Consider the following 24,368-nt stretch of genomic DNA (forward strand, 5'->3'; position numbering starts at 1 on the left):
CTAGGAAAGCTCTACAGATTTTAGCCTCCTTTCTTCACTCCTGGTTGGTGCCTGCTCTCTAGCTCTATGTGGGAGAGGGTAACCTGGTGAATGGTGACGAGTCTTTGTGTGCGACCTTCATCATCTGTCTTTGCTTTTAATGTCTCGGGCAATGTTGCCATCTATAAATAGGTTTTAAACTAGAGTTTTCCTGCTTGATGGGATTGCCAGGGACCATAGCTTGCTGGTACCAATAAAGCAACCTGTGATGGCTTCACTCTTGCTGCCTTAATGATGACTGCTGCCTGTCATAGCCATGGCAAGAAAACAGATTACACACTTCCCTGTTGATCTGATCATGCCACTGGCAGATGGTACAGTCACTGGGACAATAAAATTCCACCTCTTGCATGTCTAGGAGAGATCACCATAGGTATTCCAAAACCCTCCACAGTTTGAGGCCCTTCTCCCTCTGAAGTAAACTCAGAGAAGCTGGTGCTGCCATGGGGAAACACATAGCATCGCCAAGCATTACAGCCCAAGGTGGCTATGTCCTAGTCCCCATCAGGCTGGTGGGTGGGCTGATGGGTGACCCTCCTCCTGTTGCTGCCTCCCAGCTGCATCCCCCCCTCTTCTGAGCAGAGGGCTGGCCAAATGCTTCAAACCACAAATCCTCAAACTTTACTGGCCTGTTAACAAGCCCACAGGTTTCAGGCATAGCTGTACTTTGCTCTCCCTCTGAGGCTTCTGGTTAACCTTTTCATCTCCTGTCACAACGGTTTCCTTGCTGGTGAGCCATGAGTTGCAGACGGGTGAAGGTGTGTTTCTGTGGATAAATCCCACCAGTTTTTTTGTAAGCTCCAAGCAGCCCTTGGCCAGCCCTGAGCAACACTGTGAGGTGCACTGGGATGTTGGGAATTAGGGGGGGAAAAAGGTGGAAATGTGGCAACTGGAAACAGATGAGTAAAGTAAATTCTGAAGAACATTATTAGATTCAGCTCCCACCTGTATTCTAGCAAAACATCACTCTGAGGTTCAGCTGAACCTCAGTGTCTGAACATGTTCCAGTCAAGATGCCTGGGATCTTTACTAGAACATGGAAATTGCACCAGCAGACCACTAACATGATGAGGGGACTGGAACATCTACCTTAGGAAGAAAGGCTGAGACCTGAGGCTGCTTATCCTGCAGAAGACTGAAGGGGGATCTCACTAATGTTTATCAGTATCTAAAGGATGAGTGTTAGGAGGATGGAGACAGACTCTTCTCAGTGGTGTCCTGTGCCAGGACAAGGATCAGTGGACATAAACTGGGAGACAGGAGGTTCCATGTAAACCTAAAGAAAAAAAATCTTCATTGTGGGGGTGGCAGAGCATTGAAACAGGCTGCCAAGAGAGCTTCTGGAGCCTCCACCTATGGAGGCATTCAAAACCCACCTGGAGCTGTTCCTGGGTGATTTAATCCAGATGACCCTACTCTAGCAGGAGGGGTGATCTTCAGAGGTGAGAGCCCAACCGGGCAGCCGGAGCTTGGCCGGGTGGAGGGAACCCGGCTGGACTGAGGGCAGAGAGAGCCCGTTCGGGTAGAGCAAACCCGGCGGGGCGTTGGAGGCCTGGCCGTGCCGAGGGAACCTGGCCGGGCGCAGGGCGCTTGGCGGAGCCAGGGGCAGGGAGAGCCCGGAGGGTTCGGCTGCGCCGAGAGCCTGGCCGGGCAGAAGGGGCCGGGCCCCGCGGAGCAGGTGGAGCCTGGGCTCGGCCGGGCCGCGGCTGCCCCCTGCAGTCCCCGCTTCGCCCGGCCGGCTCTCCCCGGGCCCCGCGGGCAGAGAAGCATCTGCCTCGTCCCTGCTGTCATCTCCCGTCCTCACGAAGTGCCACGCCACCGCCAGCGGCTGCAGAGCCGGTTGGAATGCAGATAGCTGCTTTTTAACCACCGGGGGGGAAAGGGAAGCCCTGGGGAACCAGCATTCTTAGCAGATGCCAAAAGCGCTCGATAATGAGTAACAGTACCCAGATTTCTAACCCTGGGGAAAAAAATACGCCATTTCAGCAGCATCTTCAGTGTTTGCACTGGATATTTTCTTCTGTAACAGCTTGTGCAGGAATTGGTCATTCAACACTCAGCGGAGGTGAGCCAGAGTAGATCCAGAGCAGGTATGGATCCCTCTCTTCCCTTCTCCCTCTGCTGCCCTGATGAGGAGCAACTGTAGAGTGATGTGGAAGGAGAGAGGGAAGAAGCTTCACTACCACAGAGAAGCTGTATCTAAAATACAGTGGCTATTTGAATTTGTCAGCAAAATCCTTAGCTGTTAAATTTTACCATCGGGGGGGGGGGGGGGGGAGGGGTGGTCTGTGGATATTTTCAGCAAATTTCTTGGGAAAATGAATCCTTTAGGGGTTAGAATATTACCAGAGGCTGTTTTCATTATGTCTTCCTCAGTTACCAGGAAATATATCAGAATGATGTGAGGTTGCTTGACTCACAGCTGTGGAGCCTAAGGTATTCTGAAAACCAGGAATCTGTATTCTCCCATTTCAGATATTGCAGAAAGAATTAACAAGGTTGTAATCCCTCGGGTGATTTATACAAATATATTTTATGGAAAGAAAAAAGAAGGGGGGGAGGGAAGAAAAAGTTCAAATCTCGATGTAGTCCCTAATGACTACAACAGAAAAGAGAGTGGTGAGGGATTTTTTTTTCCTGTTTCAGCTCCCTAGAGACCTGGGCAGGTGTTCTCATTGTGAATTGTTTGCCTCACATGTGACTTAATGCAACCCAAAGAGGGTGAATGTCAAAGCCCTGTCCTGGATGGTTTCATATAATAGGCTATGGTGCTTCTCCTGGTGTGTTGGAGTTTTTTGAGCCAGGCTGAGGAGTTTGCAACACCCTCACCAATCTGTCAGAAGTGTTTGCTGGCCCTGACACCTCAGTTGAGGAAAAACTTGAGATAAGCTACAACCTTACAGATTTGCCACGTCACCCTTTTGTTTTAAAGAGAATCATTTTGGCGTGAGTTTGATCTCTTGTTTTCCACGGTTACTTTTTGACACAAGGCCGTTGAAATGTTGGAGTGAGAGCGTGAGAAATGCTTGAAGTAGACGAAGAGTTATGAAAAGGTGTAGTTTGTTGCATATTGACCTGCGGTGTTGCACTTCGTCTTCCCAGCTCTTTGGATGTCAGAATATGCTCACAAATGCAACATGAGGCTTGTGTCTATTCATTACAATATCACAGTATAACTAAGGTTGGAAGAGACCTCGAGGATCATTGAGTCCAACCTATCAACACAGACCCCATGACTAGACCATGGCACCAAGTGCCACGTCCAATCTCCTCTTGAATGCCTCCAGGGACGGTGACTCCACCACCTCCCTGGGCAGCCCATTCCAATGACGAATGACTCGCTCGGTGAAGAACTTTCTCCTCACCTCGAGTCTAAACGTCCCCTGGCGCAGCTTGACACTGTGTCCTCTTGTTCTGGTGCTGGTTGCCTGGGAGCAGAGACCAACCCCCTCCCGGCTACAACCACCTTTCAGGTAGTTGTAGATGGCAATGAGGTCACCCCTGAGCCTCCTCTTCTCCAGGCTAAACAATCCCAGCTCCCTCAGCCTCTCCTCATAGGGCTTGTGCTCAAGGCCTCTCCCCAGCCTTGTTGCCCTTCTCTGGACACGTTCAAGTGTTTCGATGTCCTTCTTAAACTGAGGGGCCCAGAACTGGACACAGTACTCAAGGTGCGGCCTAACCAAAGCAGAGTACAGGGGCACAATGACTTCCCTGCTCCTGCTGGCCACACTATTCCTAATGCAGGCCAGGATGCCATTGGCCCTCTTGGCCACCTGGGCACACTGCTGGCTCATATTCAGGTGGCTGTCGATCAGCACCCCCAGGTCCCTCTCTGTTTGGGAGCTCTCCAGCCACTCCGACCCCAGCCTGTAGCTCTGCCTGGGATTGCCGTAGCCAAAGTGCAGCACTCGGCACTTGGACTTGTTGAATGCCATCCCATTGGATTCCGCCCATCTGTCCAGTCGGTCAAGGTCCCTCTGCAGAGCCTTTCTACCCTCTAACTGACTAACATCTACTCCTAACTTGGTGTCATCTGCAAACTTGCTGATGACTGACTCGACCCCCTCATCCAGATCATCAATGAAGATGTTAAAGAGTATAGGGCCCAGCACTGATCCCTGGGGGACGCCACTGGTGACTGGCCACCAGCTGGATGTGGCACCATTCACCACCACTCTCTGGGCTCGGCCCTCCAGCCAGTTCCTAACCCAGCACAGAGTGTAGTGGTCCAAGCCACGGGCTGACAGCTTAGATAGCAGTTTGCTGTGGGGGACATGATTTCTCCTTTAATTGTGACTTTGTTCATGGGGTCAGAATATCTATACAGAGCTACGTAGCGATTTACCCAGTGAGAAAAGGAATTTTAGGTACAATTACCTCCTCTTTATTTGTGCATTTATGATTATTTTTTTTTCCCATAAAATCCTTATATAGCTGCTACTGCTGCTCAGATTGCCATGGTTTTTGAAGTGAATAATGCTTATTGATAGTTCCCACATACACTGGCAGGCACATCTAAAACCTGTACTTTTGTGTTCACAGCTTGCATAATATAAAATGTAGAGATTGCTTGTCAAACTAAGTGTCAGCTGAGTTTCCTAGGAAACTCAACAGGAGATATTTATAAAGCTACAGATCAGGTTAATAATAGATATAATAATGTCAGTAGCTCGTGATCAGGTATTTTTTTCAACTTTTATCAGTCCATTTTTCTTTCCTTTTAATTTGTTGGCAAACCAAACCGCTGCATTTCCAAACAGAGCTGTGAAGACTTTCCTTCCAATGTCTTGCCTGGCTGAGCTAAAAAATAAGAGAGTAGTTTGTGCTGTTCCATATAAGGAAATGGAAAGCACCCTACCATACAATTAAGAAGAGCCTTAATGCCATATAAATGGTAATGCTGGATCTTTCATAAATAAAACCCCAATTGTGAAGTATAAATAGGAATATTTTAGCATGTGTCTCGAGTCAGATGTCTGAGTTTAAAGTTCATTGCACATGCCTACAGAGCAGTCACTGCAGAGTTAACATAAATCCTGAGTATGGGTTTCTATTGATAAGCTGCAGACCTAGAAGACCTGTCAGAATTGTAGCAAGGCACAATTCTGTGAAAATAACTTTGTCCCTGAGCTGGGGAAAGGGAAAAAATAAAGGCACACCAACAAAACCACCAGGTAAAAGAGGTACTGGTGGCCATTTTTACTTACATTTTTCTGCAGTTGTGTTTTCCTCACACTGATTCTTTGAGTAGAGCCATGAGCATTGCCACAGCTGGCCTTCCAGTATCTGAAGGGGGCCTACAGGAAGGCTGGGGAAGGACTTCTCAGGATCTTAGGTAGTGATAGGACTAGGGGGAATGGAATGAAGTTGGAGGTGGGGAGATTCAAGCTAGATGTGAGGAGGAGGTTCTTCCCCATGAGAGTGGTGAGACCCTGGAATGGGTTGTCCAGGGAGGTGGTCGAGGCCCCGTCCCTGGAGGTGTTTAAGCCCAGGCTGGATGAGGCTCTGGCCAGCCTGATCTAGTGTAGGGTGTCCCTGCCCATGGCAGGGGGGTTGGAACTAGATGATGCTTGTGGTCCCTTCCAACCCTGAATGAAACTATGAAACTATGTAGTATCTTCATACTTTAAGCACTTAAAATCGAGATTTAAATCATAGAAATTTAACATTTGCTGATATGTATATCTGTAAAAGCATGTCTGTTATGACAGAACATAATTTATGCATGCATTTAGGATTGGTAGAAATTAACATGCTTTAGAAAGAAATTTAGAAAGTGGTTCCAGTTTTCTCATTTTTACACAGTAGTGAAGATGAAGTCAGTGTGTCCCCATGTGAGCTGGACCAGAACCAATTCTGGGCAGTGATGTGACTTCCCAGCTCAGTCTCTGCTCAGTGAGGGCACTTTCTGAAGTCAGTGTGTCCCCATATGAGCTGGACCAGAACCAATTCTGGGCAGTGCTGTGACTTCCCAGCTCAGTCTCTGCTCAGTGAGGGCACTTTCTGAAGTCAGTGTGTCCCCATATGAGCTGGACCAGAACCAATTCTGGGCAGTGCTGTGACTTCCCAGCTCAGTCTCTGCTCAGTGAGGGCACTTTCTGAAGTTCAGGGCAGGTTTGCACAGCTGCTTGTAGCAATGAGAACACTGATGGGAGAGTTACTGCCAAGGGCTGAGCTGCAGAAAGGCTCTGGCTTAGACTTGCTCCTCTGCAGACCAAGGGCACTACCACGTCTTGTGCCCCACCTTGGGGTGCAAGTCAGAGGTAGCATCTGTGGGGATGAGCGGACAGAGCAGACAACCCTAAACAGACCAACAAAGGACATCATCCTCATGACTGACCTGAGGGATCACCAGGGTCAAGTTCTTTTCCACTGGGCAGTGTTTGAGGAGGACTCTGTCTGCTCTGCCTTTGATATTGATCCATGAATTCCTGAATCCAGTTTCAGAATCCATCTCCTGAATCTGGTTCCCTTCTGCCACTGAAATTTCTGCCACAGTGTCAGCAGTGATGGTGACTCATCAGGAGAGCTGGGTTCAGTATTTGCTTCATGTATGATTGTATATATTTGATTTTACTGTGATTTTCACTGAAGTTGTTTTAGTTTTCTTTTCCAGTCCCTAAGTCTCTCTTCCTTATTCCCTTTTCTCTTCCCATTTTGGGAAGGGAGAGGAGATAGTAGAGAGCATCTGTCACTCATTTAGAGGCCAGCTCTAACCTTTGGCAGACTCAGTCATGAGGCAGTGCTGGAATCCATCATTTGTACCTACCATGTGCATTACCTGTCAGAGCTATTTTTTGACACTGTGCTAATTAACCAAGTATGGAGTTTATGTGAAGGATACTGAAGAACTGATTTTCTTTCAAAAGGGGAAAGCGTTTTGTACTTAGTGTCTAGAAATCTCGGTGAACGCTTAAAGTATTTGCCAAAGGATTCTTAGCAAGCCCACCTCTCACAACTCAGCCAAAACCTAATAGGGTTTGCATGCTGATTTGTTGGTTTCTAGTGATACCATTGCAGTTCAGTGCAGTGGGGTGGCAGGTAAAACCTTGACCATTGTTGTATTGAATTTAATACAGATCACATGCGGCCAGCAACCTTACAAGCACAAAACGTTACAGCTGCTAAGTCAAGGGAAAGGTTTTTAAGTGTATGACACTTGTCAGCACTTGTTCTCTCTTAACTGTGGTGTTGCAGTTTAGGGTATTTGAAATGGATCCTTTTAATAGGAGGAGGCTGATGATTGAAGTGTTGATCTGCTTGAGGAGGCTCTACAGAGGGACTTGGATAGGCTGGGTCAGTGGGCCAAGGCCAATGGTATGAGGTTCAAGCAGGCCAAGTGACATGTCCTGCACTTGGGTCACAACAACCTCACACAGTACTTCAGGTTTGGGGAAGAGTGGTTGGAAGGCTGCCCAGCAGAGAAAGACCTAGGGGTGTTGATCAACAGCCAGCTGAACATGAGCTGGCAGCATGCCCAAGTGGCCACAAAACAGCATCCTGGCCTGTATCAGGAATAGTGTGGCCAGAAGGAGTAGCCAAGTGACTGTTCCCCTGTACTTGGTGCAGGTGAGGCACTTAGAGGCATGTGTTCGGTTTTGAACCCCTCACTACAAGAAAGACATGAGGTGCTGGAGTGTGTGCAGAGAATGGCAATGAAGCTCATGAAAGGTCTAGAGAACAGGTCTGGTGAGGAGTGGCTGAGGGACCTGGGGTTGGTTAGCCTGGAGAAAAGGAGGCTGAGGGGAGACCTCACTCTCTGCAACTCCTTGAAGAGATGTTGGAGCAAGGTGGGTGTTGTTCTCTTCTCCCTAGTACCAAGTGACAGGAGGAGAGGAAATAGCCTCAAGTTGCACCAGAGGAGGTTTCAATTGGATATTAGAAGCTTGTTCACTGAAAGGGTTATCAAACACTGGAATGGGCTCCACAGGGAGGTGACTGAATCCTCATCCCTGGAGGTATTTTAAAAAATGGAGGTGTGGTGCTGAGGGACATGGTTTGGCACCAGACTTGGTAAAGTTAGGTAATGGTGGGATTCAATGATCTTAAAGGCCTTTTCTAACCAAAAGCATTCTATAGTCCTATCCAGGGACTTACCTCCTTCCTACCCTGCCTTGGATTACTTGTAGCATAACTCTCTGTTAGTCACTGCTCTGTTCCTTACCTCTTTGAAAAATGCAAATGCTAACAACCAACAACCTGCTTGAAGTGCTGTTTGTAGAGGTGAGGGAGATGTGAATTGGTTCTAAATACCACATTTAACCATTTGGGATCAATTCTGCGAACCTGACTGGATTCAGCTTGGAGGCATTTGGGGGGTTTTGGCTTTTTTGCCTTTGTTTCTCTTCTCAAGAGGAGAGTTTGTGTTAAGGACAGGTGCTCCAGTTTAAAGCGCATCGCTCTGCTGCGGTGTCTGCGTTGCCCATGTGGTTAACTGAAGTTGAATTTGCTTCATCAGTATTCTCAAGGTTTTGAAAATCACCTGGCCAAAAGGTTGGGTCTGAACATGGCTCTTTTCTGCTGGTACCCATAGCTGACTATAAAGATGCACTTTGCTTCTGGCAGCTTTTGGTGGGGGAGGAGGTTTTGTAAAACTATTATTTCCTTTAGTGTTTATTCGTTATAGTTTTGCTATCCAGCAGCCCTTGCATGGCGCTAAACCATGATTGGGTTTGGGGTTTTTTAAACAAGAGCCTTAGTCTTTGATCATCCAGAAAGAAAAGATGGATATTCTGACTGCAGATACTACATTTTGTTTCCCTGCTCTAACAATGGGGGTTCAGAAAAGGAAAAATAGTGTAAGTAAATATATACACTGCGTATTTTCTTTTCCTCTCGGTTCATATCCGTGGGAAAATGGTATGAGAATGACAAACAGGCTTTTAGGGGGGGTACTTTTTCAACTGGTCAGCCTGTGTGACCCCTCTGTTAACAGTGAGTCACGTTGGAAGTCAAGAGTTCACCGGGGTTTTGTCTTTCCCACTGTAATTAAGTAGATTCCACGTGCACACCCAAGTGAAACTGGGGAGGAAAACTTGCCAGCTGATAAAGAAATCTTGATAATATTGTAGCAGGATGAGTCAGCTGGTGGGATACTCACTGTCAACTTCCAAGTAACAATGCAGAAATTCAAGAAAGCTTCTAAGTCAGATGGGCAGTCTGGGGAAAATGTGCCTGCTGGGCTCACATGAAATCTTAAGCAGCAGGTGGAAATGAGAGAGAAGAACCTGTCTGTTTTAGCTGTATAGGGAAGCGATCATGCCCCTGTACTCATAGTTTCATAGTTTCATTCAGGGTTGGAAGGGACCACAAGGATCATCTAGTTCCAACCCCCCTGCCATGGCCAGGGACACCCCACACTAGATCAGGCTGGCCAGAGCCTCATCCAGCCTGGGCTTAAACACCCCCAGGGACGGGGCCTCGACCACCTCCCTGGACAACCCATTCCAGGGTTTCACCACTCTCATGGGGAAGAACCTCCTCCTCACAACTAGCCTGAATCTCCCCACCTCCAGCTTCATTCCATTCCCCCTAGTCCTATCACTACCTGACATCCTGAGAAGTCCTTCCCCAGCCTTCCTGTAGGCCCCCTTCAGATACTGGAAGGCCACAATGAGGTCACCTCGGAGCCTTCTCTTCTGCAGACTGAACAGCCCCAACTCCTTCAGTCTGTCCTCATAGGAGAGGTGCTCCAGCCCTCTGATCATCCTTGTGGCCCTTCTCTGGACACATCCCAGCACCTCCATATCCCTCTTGTAATAGGGGCTCCAGAACTGGACACAGTACTCCAGGTGGGGTCTCACCAGGGCTGAGTAGAGGGGGAGGATCACCTCCCTCGAGTACTGTGTTCAGTTCTGGGTGCCACACTATAGGAAAGGCACTGAGTTCCTGGAGGGTATCCAGAGAAGAGCAATGAGGCTGGTGAGGGGTTTGGAGGGTTTCTTGTACAAGGAGTGGCTGAGGGAGCTGGGGTTGTTTAGACTGGAGAAGAGAAGGCTGAGTGGAGATCTTACTGCTCTCTACAGTTACCTGAAAGGAGGCTGGAGTGAGGCCGATGTTGGTCTCTTCTTCCTAGTAACTAGCAAAAGGATGAGAGGAAGTGGGCTTAAGTTGTGCCAGAGGAGGTTTAGGTTGGACATTAGGAAAAATTTCTGTACCAAGAGAGTGGTGAGGCATTGGAACAGGCTGCCCAGGGAGGTGGTGGAGTCACTATCCCTGGAGATGTTCAAGAAGCTGCAGATGAGGCACTTCAGGACATAGTTTAACGATCGTGTTGGTTGGGTTACAGTTGGACTCTATGGTCTTTTCCAGCTTTAGTGAGTCTGTGATTCTGCATGAAAAATCATCTTTGCATCCTTAATACTGCCATTCTAGCCTGCCCTAGGAAAGAATTAAAGCTTGAAAAGGTGCTGTAAATAACTGGGGAACGCGGTTCCCTGCTTATTTTCTGATTCCCCTTTCTCTCACCCTTCCCTGCAGTTGTAAGTTTGTTTTTTCACCTTATGCATCTCACTGATTTTTGGTGAGGTAAAGAGTCAGATTGGTTAGCCTTCGCCTCAAGTCCATTTTACTTTCCTCTTCTAATGCTTTAGTTGCAGTGTTCAGGGCAGCATGTCCTGCATCCCTTCCTCATCAGGAGAAGTGTGGCCAGCAGGTCGAGGGGGGTGATCCTCCCCCTCTACTCAGCCCTGGTGAGACCCCACCTGGAGTACTGTGTCCAATTCTGGAGCCCCTATTACAAGAGGGATATGGAGGTGCTGGAACATGTCCAGAGAAGGGCCACAAGGATGATCAGAGGGCTGGAGCACCTCTCCTATGAGGACAGACTGAGGGAGTTGGGGCTGTTCAGTCTGCAGAAGAGAAGGTTCCAAGGTGACCTAATTGTGGCCTTCCAGTATCTGAAGGGGGCCTACAGGAAGGCTGGGGAAGGACTTCCCAGGATGTCAGGTAGTGATAGGACTAGGGGGAATGGCATGAAGCTGGAGGTGGGGAGATTCAGGCTGGATGTGAGGAGGAGGTTCTTCCCCATGAGAGTGGTGAAACCCGGGAATGGGTTGTCCAGGGAGGTGGTCGAGGCCCCGTCCCTGGAGGTGTTTAAGCCCAGGCTGGATGAGGCTCTGGCCAGCCTGATCTAGTGTGGGGTGTCCCTGGCCATGGCAGGGGGGTTGGAACTAGATGATCCTTGTGGTCCCTTCCAACCCTGAATGATACTATGATACTATATCAATCCAAAGCTATTTGTGTATATTAACACCCATTTCTGCTAACACTACTGAGCCTGTGTTTCATACAACACGATGCTGGACTAGCATTATGCTAAACAAAGGCAATGCTTCACCCCATTTCCCTTTTTAAACCCCAAAATCTTTTTTATGTCTAAGCAACCATACAATGTAATGGCACAGGGTTAGTTTTTTTTTTTCTAGTGGCCCTCACAAAATTATTACTTTAACTGTATTTGGACCACATGTGGGTACTGCTTAATGGTAAATATGGAGCTGTATAGAAACAAAGTCTGGGTATGAAGCTGTTTGGCTCAGATGGAACCTCAGTCAATGGGAGTATGGTGGATTACCACAGTAAGCAAATTGTCAGGCTTGCACCTTCACCACTGGGCTTGTGTTTTGCTTTGCAGCAGGAGTCTAAACCAGAAAAGGCAGTGAAAAGTCTTCTCCTAGGCAGTATTTTGCATGTCTAAGTGCATGTTTGTTTGTCTTCCAGCTTTTTGGAAAGAATTGACAGCGTCAGTATGGATGACTACACCCCCACAGATCAGGTCAGTGTAACTCATGGGGCAGGGGCTGAACCAAGACACCCTGCCGTACGGATTCTCCATGTCACTGCTTTCAGTCCCAACAGCGGCTGGAGACGGGGCATACCACATAGTACAAAATGCACTCTAGCAGTTTAATTAATGGGTGTTAAAGAAGCAGAGGCTTTTTGGTGGTGCAGGCCTGTCTGTAATAAGGCTGGTATTTCTTCTTGCTCTCCATTACAAAGGCCCATAGTGATATGACAAGAAGAAATGGTTCCAAAGTAGAGAGTAGATTTAAATGGGATGTTAGGAACAAGTTCTCTGCCATGGAACAGGTTGCCCATCCCTGGAGATACTCAAGGTCAGGCTCAACAGGGCTCTGGGCAGCCTGATCTAGTTGAGGATGCCCCTGCTTACTGCAGAGAGGGTTGGACTAGGTGACTTTTGGAGGTCACTTCCGACCCAGACTGTTCTATGATTCTGTTTCCCACAAACAAAGCAAGGGGAAGAGGAAATACAAATGTAAAAGCCCATGGTTTCCCTCACCAGCCTTCACTACACAGAAGCAATGTCTTATTTCACTAATGGAGGTGATGGAAACCTGGAAGGAGATGTCCCATGTCCATCAGACAGGCTCTTCAGAGAGAGAAGTTTCCAGTGGGTCCAGTGGCCAAATTCAGGGGAGAGCATCAACAAAACCAACAGACTTCACAGACTTCTGTGGCATGCAGACACCGTCCTTCCAGCCTGTGCCCATCTCCAGTGAGCAGGAGAGTTTCCCTTTAAGCCTTAGATGACCAACAGTACACATTGTTCCTCTCTCTACAGAGGACTGGGAAACTCCTTCAGTAAAGTTGAGGCTGAAGTGGTGCAGCCTTGAAGTAAGAATGGACTTCACCATGGTGGGCTGCTTCAGCCACCTTGCCTGAGCTCAGGCTGTGTGGTTTCCTTTGGCAGATTTATTCTGAGGTTGTCATTTCTCAATGCTGGTATCTATCATCTAACAGTCTCGGCCAAGATTGTGCACCACGTCGTGAACTGCAAATGAAGGTGGCAGGAGAGAATCCTTGCAGTGGTTAAGTCACTGCAACCATGCAAGATGTAAAAAAACACAGTTGCCAAGTCTCATTGTGCAGTTGGGGACTGAACTTCAGAGAAATTAAGTGACTGGCCAGAGACCACACAAGGAAGTGTGTGGAGCAGAGCCTGTTCCTTCAGACCTAGCTCGGCTCTATAAACACAAGCATGTCCCATGACTTAGACAGACTCTTTAAGGTCTCCTGAAATAGAAGGCAGCCAAAGCCTTGTGTTATAAGGTGAAGCTTGTATAGTTGACTCAGTAGAGGATCAATTACTAAAGCCCTCCAGATATTTTCAGGCCAAGGAAGTCGCAATGGGATTTACTCCATCTAGGCCTCATGGCCTGATTTCAGCATCGATACCACTCAGCTGGGGAGAGAAGTGAATGAAGCAAAGCCTCATTTTTGGTTTCATTACGTGTGTCACTGTTGCCATGTTTGTCCTGGGAGGCCCTTTCTCTACCTGGAGCAGTCCTTCATCATACAGAATTTTTTCCTGGTATTTATTTTGGGAAGAAGTGTCCTGGGGCTCCAAAGCTCAGAAAATACCTTTGGTGTTTGACAGGCAGAAAACTTTTGCTCTAAAGGATTCTCTTTTGCTTTGGAGTTTTCATCCTGTTAGCTGTATTAGTTCTCCTGTTGAATTAACTGGTAAAAATCACTCCTTTTTTCCCTGGCTTGCATACATTTTTTGGCAATACCCCAAATAATGACTTGAGTGTGCTTTCCTTCCCACTGCATGGCAAGGAGAGCTAAGCTAGACTGAACAGCCCTTCCCTCACCTCAAGAAGGGAGCACTCCCCTCCCCAAGCAGAAAGCCTTGCTCAGAGGTGGCTTCTCAGGGTGGTTCATCTCCACCAGGCAGCCACCAGCCTTCTCCAGCCTCTAGTTTTGTTCTGCACCTGCTGCCTGAGCAGCAGTGCTGAATAGTCAAGGCTAAAAGCGCTGCCTGTGCCGACGATGGCACGTGGTGAGCTAGATGCCTGAGGTATGCAGCAGAAATTGCCTTTTGCCTACTTCCTTTGGGAATCTAGGAAGTTAGTATTTTTAATTACTAAAAGGATGTTATTTAAGTTGCAAAGTCTAGTTTGAAAACTAAGGAAGAAATGCCACATTTCTGTACAGCTTAAGTTCCGTTCCCCCGTGCTCTGTTACAGAGCTGTAATTACCCAGTCACAAACTATTCCTCTGCCAGCATTCCTGCCTCATTCACTACAAAAGAGGGCAGTGTGAAAGTTGCCTGGGCAACTGAAGTTTTCTGACATCAGACTATTTGGCTTTACAAGGTGAAGAACGTATTTTGCTTAGTTTTTGTTTCAGATCTGATTAGCCACATCACACACAACATGATATGGCCACCAATAACAGTTTTCAGTGTGCATAAAGAACGTGGATAAGGTCTTCTGCTCTCCAGGTATGCACAAGCCCCATGCAGAGGTGATGTTTGTGTCTACCCATGTGTCACTATGGACAAGCACAGACTTACCAATGGGTTTGATCGATCTTTGAATGGAACATTTCAGACATTTCATGGAAGATAATATCCAGTGCTTTTAAAAGCAGATACTAGGGGGCAGAAAAACCAAACAACACCTTGCTAATCAGCTTCTGTCTTCTCATTTGCAGGACCTATTAAGATGCAGAGTGTTGACATCAGGAATTTTTGAAACAAGATTTCAAGTAGATAAAGTAAATTTCCAGTAAGTTTCTTAGTAATCATTCATGAATCCAAACTAACTTTCAACAGCTTAGTTCAGATGTCTGTGCTCATGTGTGCTTCCTGTGGTAGGTTTAGGGTGGGAACCAGGGTTTTCTGGTGGGGTTTTTTAGCTTTCTTTCCATAGATCCCAGGAAAATGGCCTCATACTTTGTAAAAAGAGCTGATGGCAGTTTTGTGTATTGGCAGTGCTCTGTTGTGGGGTTGTGGCTGTTTTAACTAACTGGTTCCATCATACAGCACTATAAACTTGTCAGATATTTTTGAGGGTAAGAGCTTGATGGAGTCAGATTGAATTCTGCCACAAGTCAGGTCTTGTACAGCAGGCCAAGGGGAGATAAATTTCTCCCTTCTTCCAGGGACTGTAGGCTCTGTGCTTGTAGAAGTTTTTGTGCTGTGCATCTGTGAAACACCCACCATGGGGCTGCCCCCTCTCACTAGTCCTTTCCCAGAAAGGAGGTGGCACTGATGGAGTAGAGCTGCCCCCTTGTCCTTGTCCTTGCAGAGATGCACTCTCCCCACCACCCTCCTGAGTATGCCCATACCTGTCCTTGTTTATAGTGCTGTAGATCAAATCTTACATGCCACATGTGCTTCTGTGAGCTGGAAAGGCCAAGAGTTGCCCTAAAAAAATAGTGTGTTTCTCATTTTATGGGTCAGTAGTCTGCTTCTGGCAGAGCTGGGCAGGTGCAGCTGTGCAGCTCTCTGATGTGCAGTGCAGTATCAGCGATTCCCTCTCCCTTTGGGCAGTCCTTGGGGCTGTCAGATTTTCAACCTAAACCCTCCTGCTGCATGCTTCATGTGACTTTCCTAGTACACATAAGTGATATAACATCCTATGGCTTTTTAACAGCATGTTTGATGTAGGTGGCCAGAGAGATGAGAGAAGAAAATGGATCCAATGCTTTAACGGTAAGAAAAACATTCCCTGTTTTTACTTTGAGCTTATTCTCTGGTGTGTGAGCAGCTTAATACTCACATTCATACACAGGGTGTCACTAACACAGGAGTCCACTGTCAGAGATACATTCTTGGGGTGCTTTTGGCAGTTTGGGGAGTAATGGCAGTGTTAGCCTGAGGAGTATGTGCTAGGATAACAGAGGTGCTCTTTCCTCTCTCCTTTGTTTCCTTCCTGTGCTCTGCCCAGATGTCACAGCTATCATCTTCGTTGTGGCTTGCAGCAGCTACAACATGGTCATAAGGGAGGACAACAACACAAACAGGCTACGGGAATCCCTGGACCTTTTCAAAAGTATTTGGAATAACAGGTAAGACACCTCATTTCCCTCACCCCCCCTGCTTCAGCTACAGTTACACTTACAAAGTAGGACTTCCCCTTACTGTATGCTCAGGTCTTTCATTCAGACAGTGTCCAGGTAGGGCCACGGTGCAGGATCAGTGCGCAGAGCATTTCACCGCTGCTGCCAGAACTACACAGGGTGTGGGGGCAGCTGGGAAAGGGCAAGCTCCTTGTGCCAGCTCCCATGGGAGAGGAGAAGGCTCCAATGAGACATATTGTAGCCTTCCAGCATCTTAAGGGGGCCTTCAGAAAAGTTTGTGAGGGACTTTAAGGGAATGGAATGAAGCTGGAGGTGGGGAGATTCAGGCTGGAGGTGAGGAGGAGGTTCTTCACCAGGAGAGTGGTGAAGCCCTGGAATGGGTTGTCCAGGGAGGTGGTTGGGGCCCCATCCCTGGAGGTGCTTAAGAGCAGGCTGGATGAGGCTCTGGCCAGGCTGATCTAGTGTGGGGTGTCCCTGGCCATGGCAGGGGGTTGGAACTAGATGATCCTTGTGGTCCCTTCCAACCCTGACTGATACTATGATGTCAGGTAGTGATAAGACAAGGGGGAATGGAGCAAAACTAGAAGTGAATAGATTCAGACTGGATGTCAAGAGAAGTTCTTCACCATGAGGGTGGTGAAACACTGGAAGAGCTTGCCCAGGGAGGTGGTGGAAGCTCCATCCCTGGAAGTTTTTAAAGCCAGGCTGGATAGGGCTCTGAGCAACTAGAACTAGTGTGAGGAATCCCTGCCCATGGCAGTGGGGTTGGAACTAGATGATCCTTGAGATGCCTTCCAGCCCTGACAATTCTATGATGCTATGAGGGAAGCAAAGGAGACCCCTTCCTGGCATCACTGTGCTGCTTGGCCAAGGCTGAGAGTATCCTCCAAACTACATTTAGTCTCCTCCTCAAACGCAGCAGCAGGAGCAGCAAGCTGTTGGCATTCCATTCAATTCACCAGCCGGTGCTGCACTGAATACCCACAGGGCAGCTGCTCCCATAGGACTCTTCTCTGAGAGCTGCCTTGTGGGATGATACTGCAGATCAAATTTGATTGTAACTGCCATTAAATCACCATCCTGCCACCAGTGCATGTACATCGTAGACCAAATAGCAATCTGGGCCCAAAGCGATGATGCTAACTGGGGAAGGAAAGAAATCTTTTGATTCATCAGCTGTCCTAGAGGCTACCCTGAAAGATGGGATATCCGTGTGGGTGAGCTGTTGGGGAAGACAGTGGCAGCTTTCCAGCCTTTTGGTTCAGCAAAAGCAAACAAAGAAGGCAGCAATGTCTGATGTTGGACTGGGTGCTTTTCGGAAATAACCTTTTCCTAACCTGATATCAAAAGGGTAATGTGGAAACAAATGTCTGAATATTGTGTTAGCAAGGTCTGCTGGGGGGGTTATAACTGTGTTTACAGATCCTACACCTGTCCCACCAGCACAGGCACAGCCCAGTCAAAACAGCAATTCAGGTCATCTTGGTTGTTTGTGTTGAAGCATATTCCACACAACCTCCCTCTGTCAAGGCAGGGATAACCAGATCATTTTTTGTGGAAGAGATGTGTTCCCCTTGGTGAGGGTGTGAGAGAGCTAACACAGCCCTGTGGTTTGTTTTCTGACAGGTGGTTACGGACCATTTCCATCATTCTGTTCTTGAACAAACAGGACATGCTGGCTGAAAAAGTCCTGGCAGGGAAGTCAAAAATCGAAGATTACTTTCCTGAATACGCTCATTACACTGTACCCGAGGATGGTAAGGGCTGGCACCACCCAGGGGCTGACATGGCCCAGCCCCTAGCTCCTCTCTCTCTCTCTCAGACACACACACAGTCACAAGCACAGAGCATTCCTCCACACAAATGCTGGTCAGGTAAGGAGTGTGCTGGCAGCATGTAGCTCAGCGGTACCCCACCACAGGCAGGGTCTGCAGGGGCTCTGGCTGCTGGAGAGGATGTGGGGGGCTGCTGCAGAGCACCTGCTTTTCCCTCCTGTGGAGCAATCCACACCCCCGTGAAAGCAAAGCTGCTGGGCATGTCTCTTCCCTGCCAGATGCTTCTGCCTGTGGTGCTAAACTTCATTAGGGATTTGTTAGACTGATTTTGCAGCCATTCTGCACCCTCCATCACTGCAAGACTTCAGCCTTTGCAGATACAGTGGAGAAGCCCAGCAGACCAGCAAGGGGGTTTTTCCTCTTTTGAAAAGGGGAAAACCACAGCAATAAATACAAAGAGAGCTGTGATGATGGAGCCATTATCATGAGTTTGGTTTCTTAGCATTTCAAGTAGAATGATTCCTGCACCACTGTAGCATCACAACTAAGTAAACTCTGATACTTGCTTCCCAAATATCTCAGCTCTGTGCCTAGCAAAAGTGGTCAAACTTCCACTTTCTGACCCCTAGTCTCTGCCTTACCCCAGTGGTGCCCTTGGGGTAGTGCTCACAGCTACCTGTCAGAAAAGGCAGAAAGTCTTCTACTAACCATCCACCACAGCTGAGGTTATGCAAGTTAGGATGGTAAAAGGCTGGAACTTCAGGAGTGTGATGTATCCATACTCTGACTTCTTTTCCTTACCATATTGTGTTTTTCATCTGATGCTAATAGGACTAGGGGGAATGGATCCAAGCTAGAGGAGGGTAGATCTATATTAGACATTTGGAAGAACTTCACTCTATGAGTGGTGAGACACGGGAACAGGGTGACCAAAGAGGTGGTGGAAGCCCCATCCTTGGAAGTTTTTAAGGCCAGGCTGGATGTGGCTTTGGGCAACCTGATCTAGTGGAAAGTGTCCCTGTCCGTGGCAGTGGGGTTAGAATTAGATGATCCTTGAGGTGGCTTCCAATCCTGACAATTCTGGGATTTGGTGCCTTAGATGAGGAGAAGTCACACTGAAGGGAAATGAGTAGATTTTCTCTTCACTGTGTTGGTTTTTATATTTAACTATAGTTGTTAACATGGCCTAGATAGAGATAAATCCATCTGATGACAGTCAATACTGACCAGTGAGCCTCCCACTCACCAAGGATTTAATGTAGAGCCCCTTGTTGTGGCTCTGTTTAAATATTCAGCTGATTTGGGGCCTGGAAATAAAATACGTTCTAAAAGATCTCAGGTAGTGATAGGACTAGGGGGAATGGAATGAAGCTGGAGGTGGGGAGATTCAGGCTGGATGTGAGGAGGAGGTTCTTCCCCATGAGAGTGGTGAAACCCTGGAATGGGTTGTCCAGGGAGGTGGTCGAGGCCCCATCCCTGGGGGTGTTTAAGAGCAGTCTGGATGAGGCTCTGGCCAGCCTGATCTAGTGTGGGGTGTCCCTGCCCATGGCAGGGGGGTTGGAACTGGATGATCCTTGTGGTCCCTTCCAACCCTGAATGAAACTATGAAACTAAGATCTTTTAATGCTCTCATTTTTTCCAGTGTAATCTTGGACTAACCATCTTTAACCCCAGATTCTTGCCTGCAGAAGCTTTATTCAGGGGATGCTGTTCTGCTACAGAAACTGAAGAGCTCAGCTGCCTTTTCTAGTTGTATTTTCTGGTAGAAGTTAAACCCTAACTCCCACTTGGTTTGTATCTACATGAACAAACTTGTGGATGTGAGTAAGCTTCTTTATGATAGGACTGATGACACTTCTGCAACGACTCCAGCAGTTTTCAGGCTCCTGAAATCTGTTAAATGCACAGCCAGGTTTCACAGCCTCCTCCCATTTTTAGAATTAGCTATCAGGAATCTCCTGTGGCTACTTAACATTTCAATTCCTCTGCTGAAGGGCTGCTTCTTACTTAGTAGATCTTTTTATTCTGACAAGCAGATGATTGTTTGCTTTCCGTGGTTCTGATGTCATTTGTTTTTTTAATTGAACAGCAACACCAGATGCAGGAGAAGATCCCAAAGTCACAAGAGCCAAGTTCTTCATTCGGGATGAGTTTCTAGTGAGTAATTTTGATCTTCTGTGTAGTTCTGTCATAGGAAACATTGGCAGATGGCACAGTTTATTTAGGGAAAACTGATGGGGTTTTGCAGAAAGCTAGAAGGGAAGGAGAGTGTCTGGCAATTCCCTAATTCTTTTCAGCTGCCCATCTTACAGAACCTTCCCCAGGGCTTGCCCATTTTTATGCCCATTTTATATGAAGTCACTTGTCCTGCAGAGTGTCACATGCCAATGCTAGTGCTGAGCTGGTAGGTGCCCCAGCCCTGGAAACATTCCAGGTCCTGTTGGGTGGAGCAGCCTGATCTCATTGAAGATGTCCCTGCTAACTGCAGGGGGGTTGGACGAGATGACCTTTAAAGGTCCCTTCCAACCTAGTGCCTTCTGTGATTCCTCCCGGGGCTTTGGCAGTGCTCATCTGGCAAGAGGGAATGAACAAAAAAGCTGATTTTATCCTTAAATGTGATTTCTGTTGCACCACTTAAGAGTTTTGCCTCACCTTGGGACTGGTGTCGTGGCCCTGCTTGAGCAATCATAAACTTTTTGTCTAGTAACAATTACTCTTATAGTCAAGGTTTACCTCCAAAGTGGAGCTGAGGAGTTGGTGTCTAAATTTCATAGACAGAAGCTCTTATCAGGGAGATGTTAACATCCCAGCACTGCAATCAGAAACAGGGGACTTAGTCCAGTGTCACCTACAGCTTCACTCCTATGGAGCCATTCCAACAGTGCAAAGCAGTAATGGGGACCAGAACTAAAGCCCAGAGCTCTCTGCTTCTTGTCCTACTGGTGTAAATTGTAAAGGGATGTTCAAGAGAGCAACCTTAATCATTAGACTTAAGGATTTTTAGGTCATTTTACATTTACAGGTATTGTTAGAATTTGCAGCTGTTGATGCAGCAAGGAAGGAAGAAGCAATTAGCTGTGTGCACACTTTGGGGATTCCCATTCACCACCCTAACCTTGCAGTTCATGAGGAAAAAGAGCAGATTGTGCTGTACTGAGTTACCCCAGAGCCAATTTAAAGCCAGGTCTCTCAGTAAAGCTGAAACATTGTGAAGCAGGTAACAGTGTCCAGGTTGGAAGAAGGATCCAGTAGAACCAAATTAGGGGAAAACTAGGGGGAACCTGCCCATCTGTGCCTGTTTGCATTGTTTCAAAGCAGAGGGAAGACAAGGTCCTTACCTGCCATGGCTCAAAGGCGTTACAGAAAGAGGTCATCTACAGAGCAAGTAGAAAGGGGGAGGGTTGTAGGCATTGCAGCCTCCTAAAGCCCTACCATGTGGCTGCAGCTGTGGGTGCTGGGGGGCAGGAGAAACATTTGGTCTGGGACCAGTACCCACCAGTAACTGGGCAGTCCCTGGGATATGAGCATGGGACTGAAAAGTGGCCAGAGCAGCTTCCCCGGTCCCTGCAACAAGCACAGGCCTAGCAGAGAGCATCTCCATGAGCAATGTCCGTGGATCTCTCACCTGGCTTTGTTTAAAGGAAGGAACAAAGGGGACAGGGGAAGCTTAGCATGCAGAATGGGGATGTCCTTAGTCCTCTGATGTCCTTAGCCAGCTGGAAGGAAGAAAAGGTGTCTTACTTGCTGCCTTCAGCCTTCTAGGCTCTGCTTTGTATGTTTCTTTCCAAGTCTTTTCATTTCCTTACCCCACTCTGTTCAGTTTTCAGACAGGATTCAGAGAAATCTGGAGTTTACTCCTTTATAGCTTCATTGTGATTCCTACTGGGTCAGTGGGTCTGCATAAGGTGTGGATATGTGTGAGCATCACCACCATGGTGTGGGCACCAGTACTGGCCAATTTAAAGCATGTAATTAGAGCAGTTTGAGGAAGCTAGCTAACCTGACAACTATTGCTACACAGTAAGATGTGAGAGTTAAGAAGGCAAAATATATCAACCCCTGCTTTAGGCTGCAAAAGACCTTTAACATTGTCAAGGCCAACTATTAACCCAGCCCCACCAAGTCCTCTCCTAAACCAAGTCCCTTAGCACCACAACAGCAAACTCCTGGCCAAACTGTCAGCCCATGGCCTGGAGAGGAGCACTCTGTGCTGGGTTAGGAACTGGCTGGAGGGCCAAGCCCAGAGACTGGTGGTGAATGGTGCCACATCCAGCTGGTGGCCAGTCACTAGTGGTGTGCCCCAAGGATCAGTGCTGGGCCCCACCATGTTCAATATCTTTATTGATGATCTGGACATGGGGATTGAGTCCATCATCAGTAAAATTGCAGATGACACCAAGCTGGGGGCAGGAGTTGATCTGCTGGAGGGTAGAGAGGCTCTGCAGAGAGACCTCGACAGGCTGGACAGATGGGCAGAGTCCAAGGGCATGGATTTAACACATCTAAGTGCTGGGTTCTGCACATTGGCCACAACAACCCCATGCAGTGCTACAGGCTGGGGTCAGAGTGGCTGGAGAGCAGCCAGGCAGAAAAGGACCTGGGGGTACTGGTTGGCAGTAGGCTGAACATGAGGCAGCAGTGTGCCCAGGCAGCCAAGAGGGCCAATGGCATCCTGGCCTGCATCAGGAACAGTGTGGCCAGCAGGAGCAGGGAGGTCATTCTGCCCCTGTACACTGCACTGGTTAGGCCACACCTTGAGTGCTGTGTCCAGTTCTGGGCCCCTCAGTTTAGGTAGGATGTGACTTGCTGGAGCAAGTCCAGAGAAGGGCAACAAAGCTGGGGAGGGGTTTGGAACACAAGCCCTATGAGGAGAGACTGAGGGAGCTGGGGCTGCTTAGCCTGGAGAAGAGGAGGCTCAGGGGAGACCTTATTGCCCTCTACAACTACCTGAAAAGTGGTTGTAGCCAGGAAGGGGTTGGTCTCTTCTCCCAGGCAACCAGCACCAGAACAAGAGGACACAGTCTCAAGCTGCACCAGGGGAAGTTTAGACTGGAGGTGAGGAGGAAGTTCTTCACCAAGCGAGTCATTCGTCATTGGAATGTGCTGCCCAGGGAGGTGGTGGAGTCACCGTCCCTGGAGGTGTTCAAGAGGAGATTGGACGTGGCACTTGGTGCCATGGTCTAGTCATGAGGTCTGTGGTGACAGGTTGGACTTGATGATCCTCGAGGTCTCTTCCAGCCTTTGTGATACTGTGTGATGTCCAACCTAACTCTACCCTGCTCCAGTTTCAAACCATTGCCCCTTGTCCTATCACCACAAGCCCTTCTAAACAGTCCCTCCCCAGCTTTCCTGTTGGTCCCCTTCAGATATCTAAATGCTGCTATAAGGTCTCCCTGAAGCCTTCTCTTTTCCCGGCAGAACAGTCCCAACTCTTTCAGCCTGTCTTCAGTCCTGCAGTGATGCAGAACAGAAATGGGGGGAAAGGGGGCAGCGCAGTTAAATGTCTTTGAGGATCCTGGGGAACTGCAATAGATAATCAGGGGTAAAGTGAAGCCAAAGCTAGGTTAGCAACCTAAAAGGTTGTGCAGTAGCCTCATGAGAATTAACCTCCATGTGGTCTGATGTTTGCTGTTCTCTGCCACTACTGGCTTCACACTCAGGAGTTTCTCAGCTTAGTGCTGCTGGCTTAAAACAAGAGTTCAAAAATTTGCCACATGGTGGCACCAGAATGGAAGAGAAATCATTCCTGGGACATCTGCATGGCAGACTGCAGTGCTGCCAGCAGCACAGAGGTGTGCAAATGGTAACAGCTTGTGCAAACAATGGTCACAGAATCGTTAAGGTTGGAAAAGGCTTCTGAGATCATTAAGTCAAACCATCAACCCAGCACTGCGATGCCCACTGAACCGTGTCCTGAAGTGCTATGTCCATGTTTCTTGAACACCTCCAGGGCAGTGACTCCACCACCTCCCTGGGCTGCTTGTTCCAACACCTCACATCTCTTTCAGGAAAGAAATGTTCCTAATACCCAACCTGGTGCAACTTGAGGCCATTTCCTCTCATCACTAGTTACTCAGGAGACGAGACCAACACCCACCTTGCTACAACCTTCTGGCATCAGTGACTCTTAGAAAGCAGTAATATTCCAACCCCTCCACAGCATCCATAACTGCTTTTAATCTCCGTTTCAAGTTTGTGTTTCATATTGGACCAGACCACAGACCTCCCTTCTTTGTGTTTGTTTAATGATTCTATGATTCTTACAGATGCCTTCTTATAGCCTATAGCTGCCTTCCAGCACCTGAAAGGATCCTACAGGAAGGCTGGAGAGGGAATTTTCATAAGGGTGTCTAGCAATAGGACAAGGGGGAATGGTTTGAAGTTGAGGGAAGGTAGGTTCAAACTGGATCTTAGGAAGTTCTTCAGTATGAGGGTGGTGAGACTCTGGAATAGGTTGACCAGAAAGGTTGTGGGTGTCTCCTCCCTGGGGGTGTTTAAGACCAGGTTGGGCAAGGCCTTGAGTAGCCAGGTCTAGTTGAGATGCATCCCAACCCATGGGGGAGTTTGGAGTAGATGTTGGAAGGGACCTCAGAGATCCCAAGCCATTCTATGGTTGTGTGTCCAGAAAGTCCCACATTGTTTGACACTCCTTCAGCCTGTAGACAGCCAGGATGTGGAAGCTGCCGGTGGGACACCGCTGACCCTTGCTCTTTGCCCTGACAG

At 48.0% G+C, this 24,368-nt stretch overlaps 1 protein-coding gene across 4 annotated transcripts in view; it reads left to right on the forward strand.

Annotated features, from left to right (window-relative positions):
- GNAL (G protein subunit alpha L) overlaps positions 1-24,368 on the forward strand; it is a 255,958-nt gene that overhangs the window by 225,991 nt on the left and 5,599 nt on the right. For all 4 annotated transcript variants that reach the window (XM_068147622.1, XM_068147625.1, XM_068147624.1 and 1 more), the window contains 6 exons: positions 11,761-11,815; positions 14,500-14,573; positions 15,444-15,502; positions 15,738-15,858; positions 17,497-17,627; positions 19,735-19,802. In XM_068147622.1, coding sequence (XP_068003723.1) covers positions 11,761-11,815; positions 14,500-14,573; positions 15,444-15,502; positions 15,738-15,858; positions 17,497-17,627; positions 19,735-19,802 — 508 coding nt within the window. The remainder of the gene's footprint in view (positions 1-11,760; positions 11,816-14,499; positions 14,574-15,443; positions 15,503-15,737; positions 15,859-17,496; positions 17,628-19,734; positions 19,803-24,368) is intronic.

This window comes from Melanerpes formicivorus, unplaced genomic scaffold (genome assembly GCF_026170545.1).
Source record: "Melanerpes formicivorus ecotype bairdi unplaced genomic scaffold, bMelFor1.0.p_v2 SCAF_15, whole genome shotgun sequence".
NCBI classification, from domain to species: domain Eukaryota; kingdom Metazoa; phylum Chordata; class Aves; order Piciformes; family Picidae; genus Melanerpes; species Melanerpes formicivorus.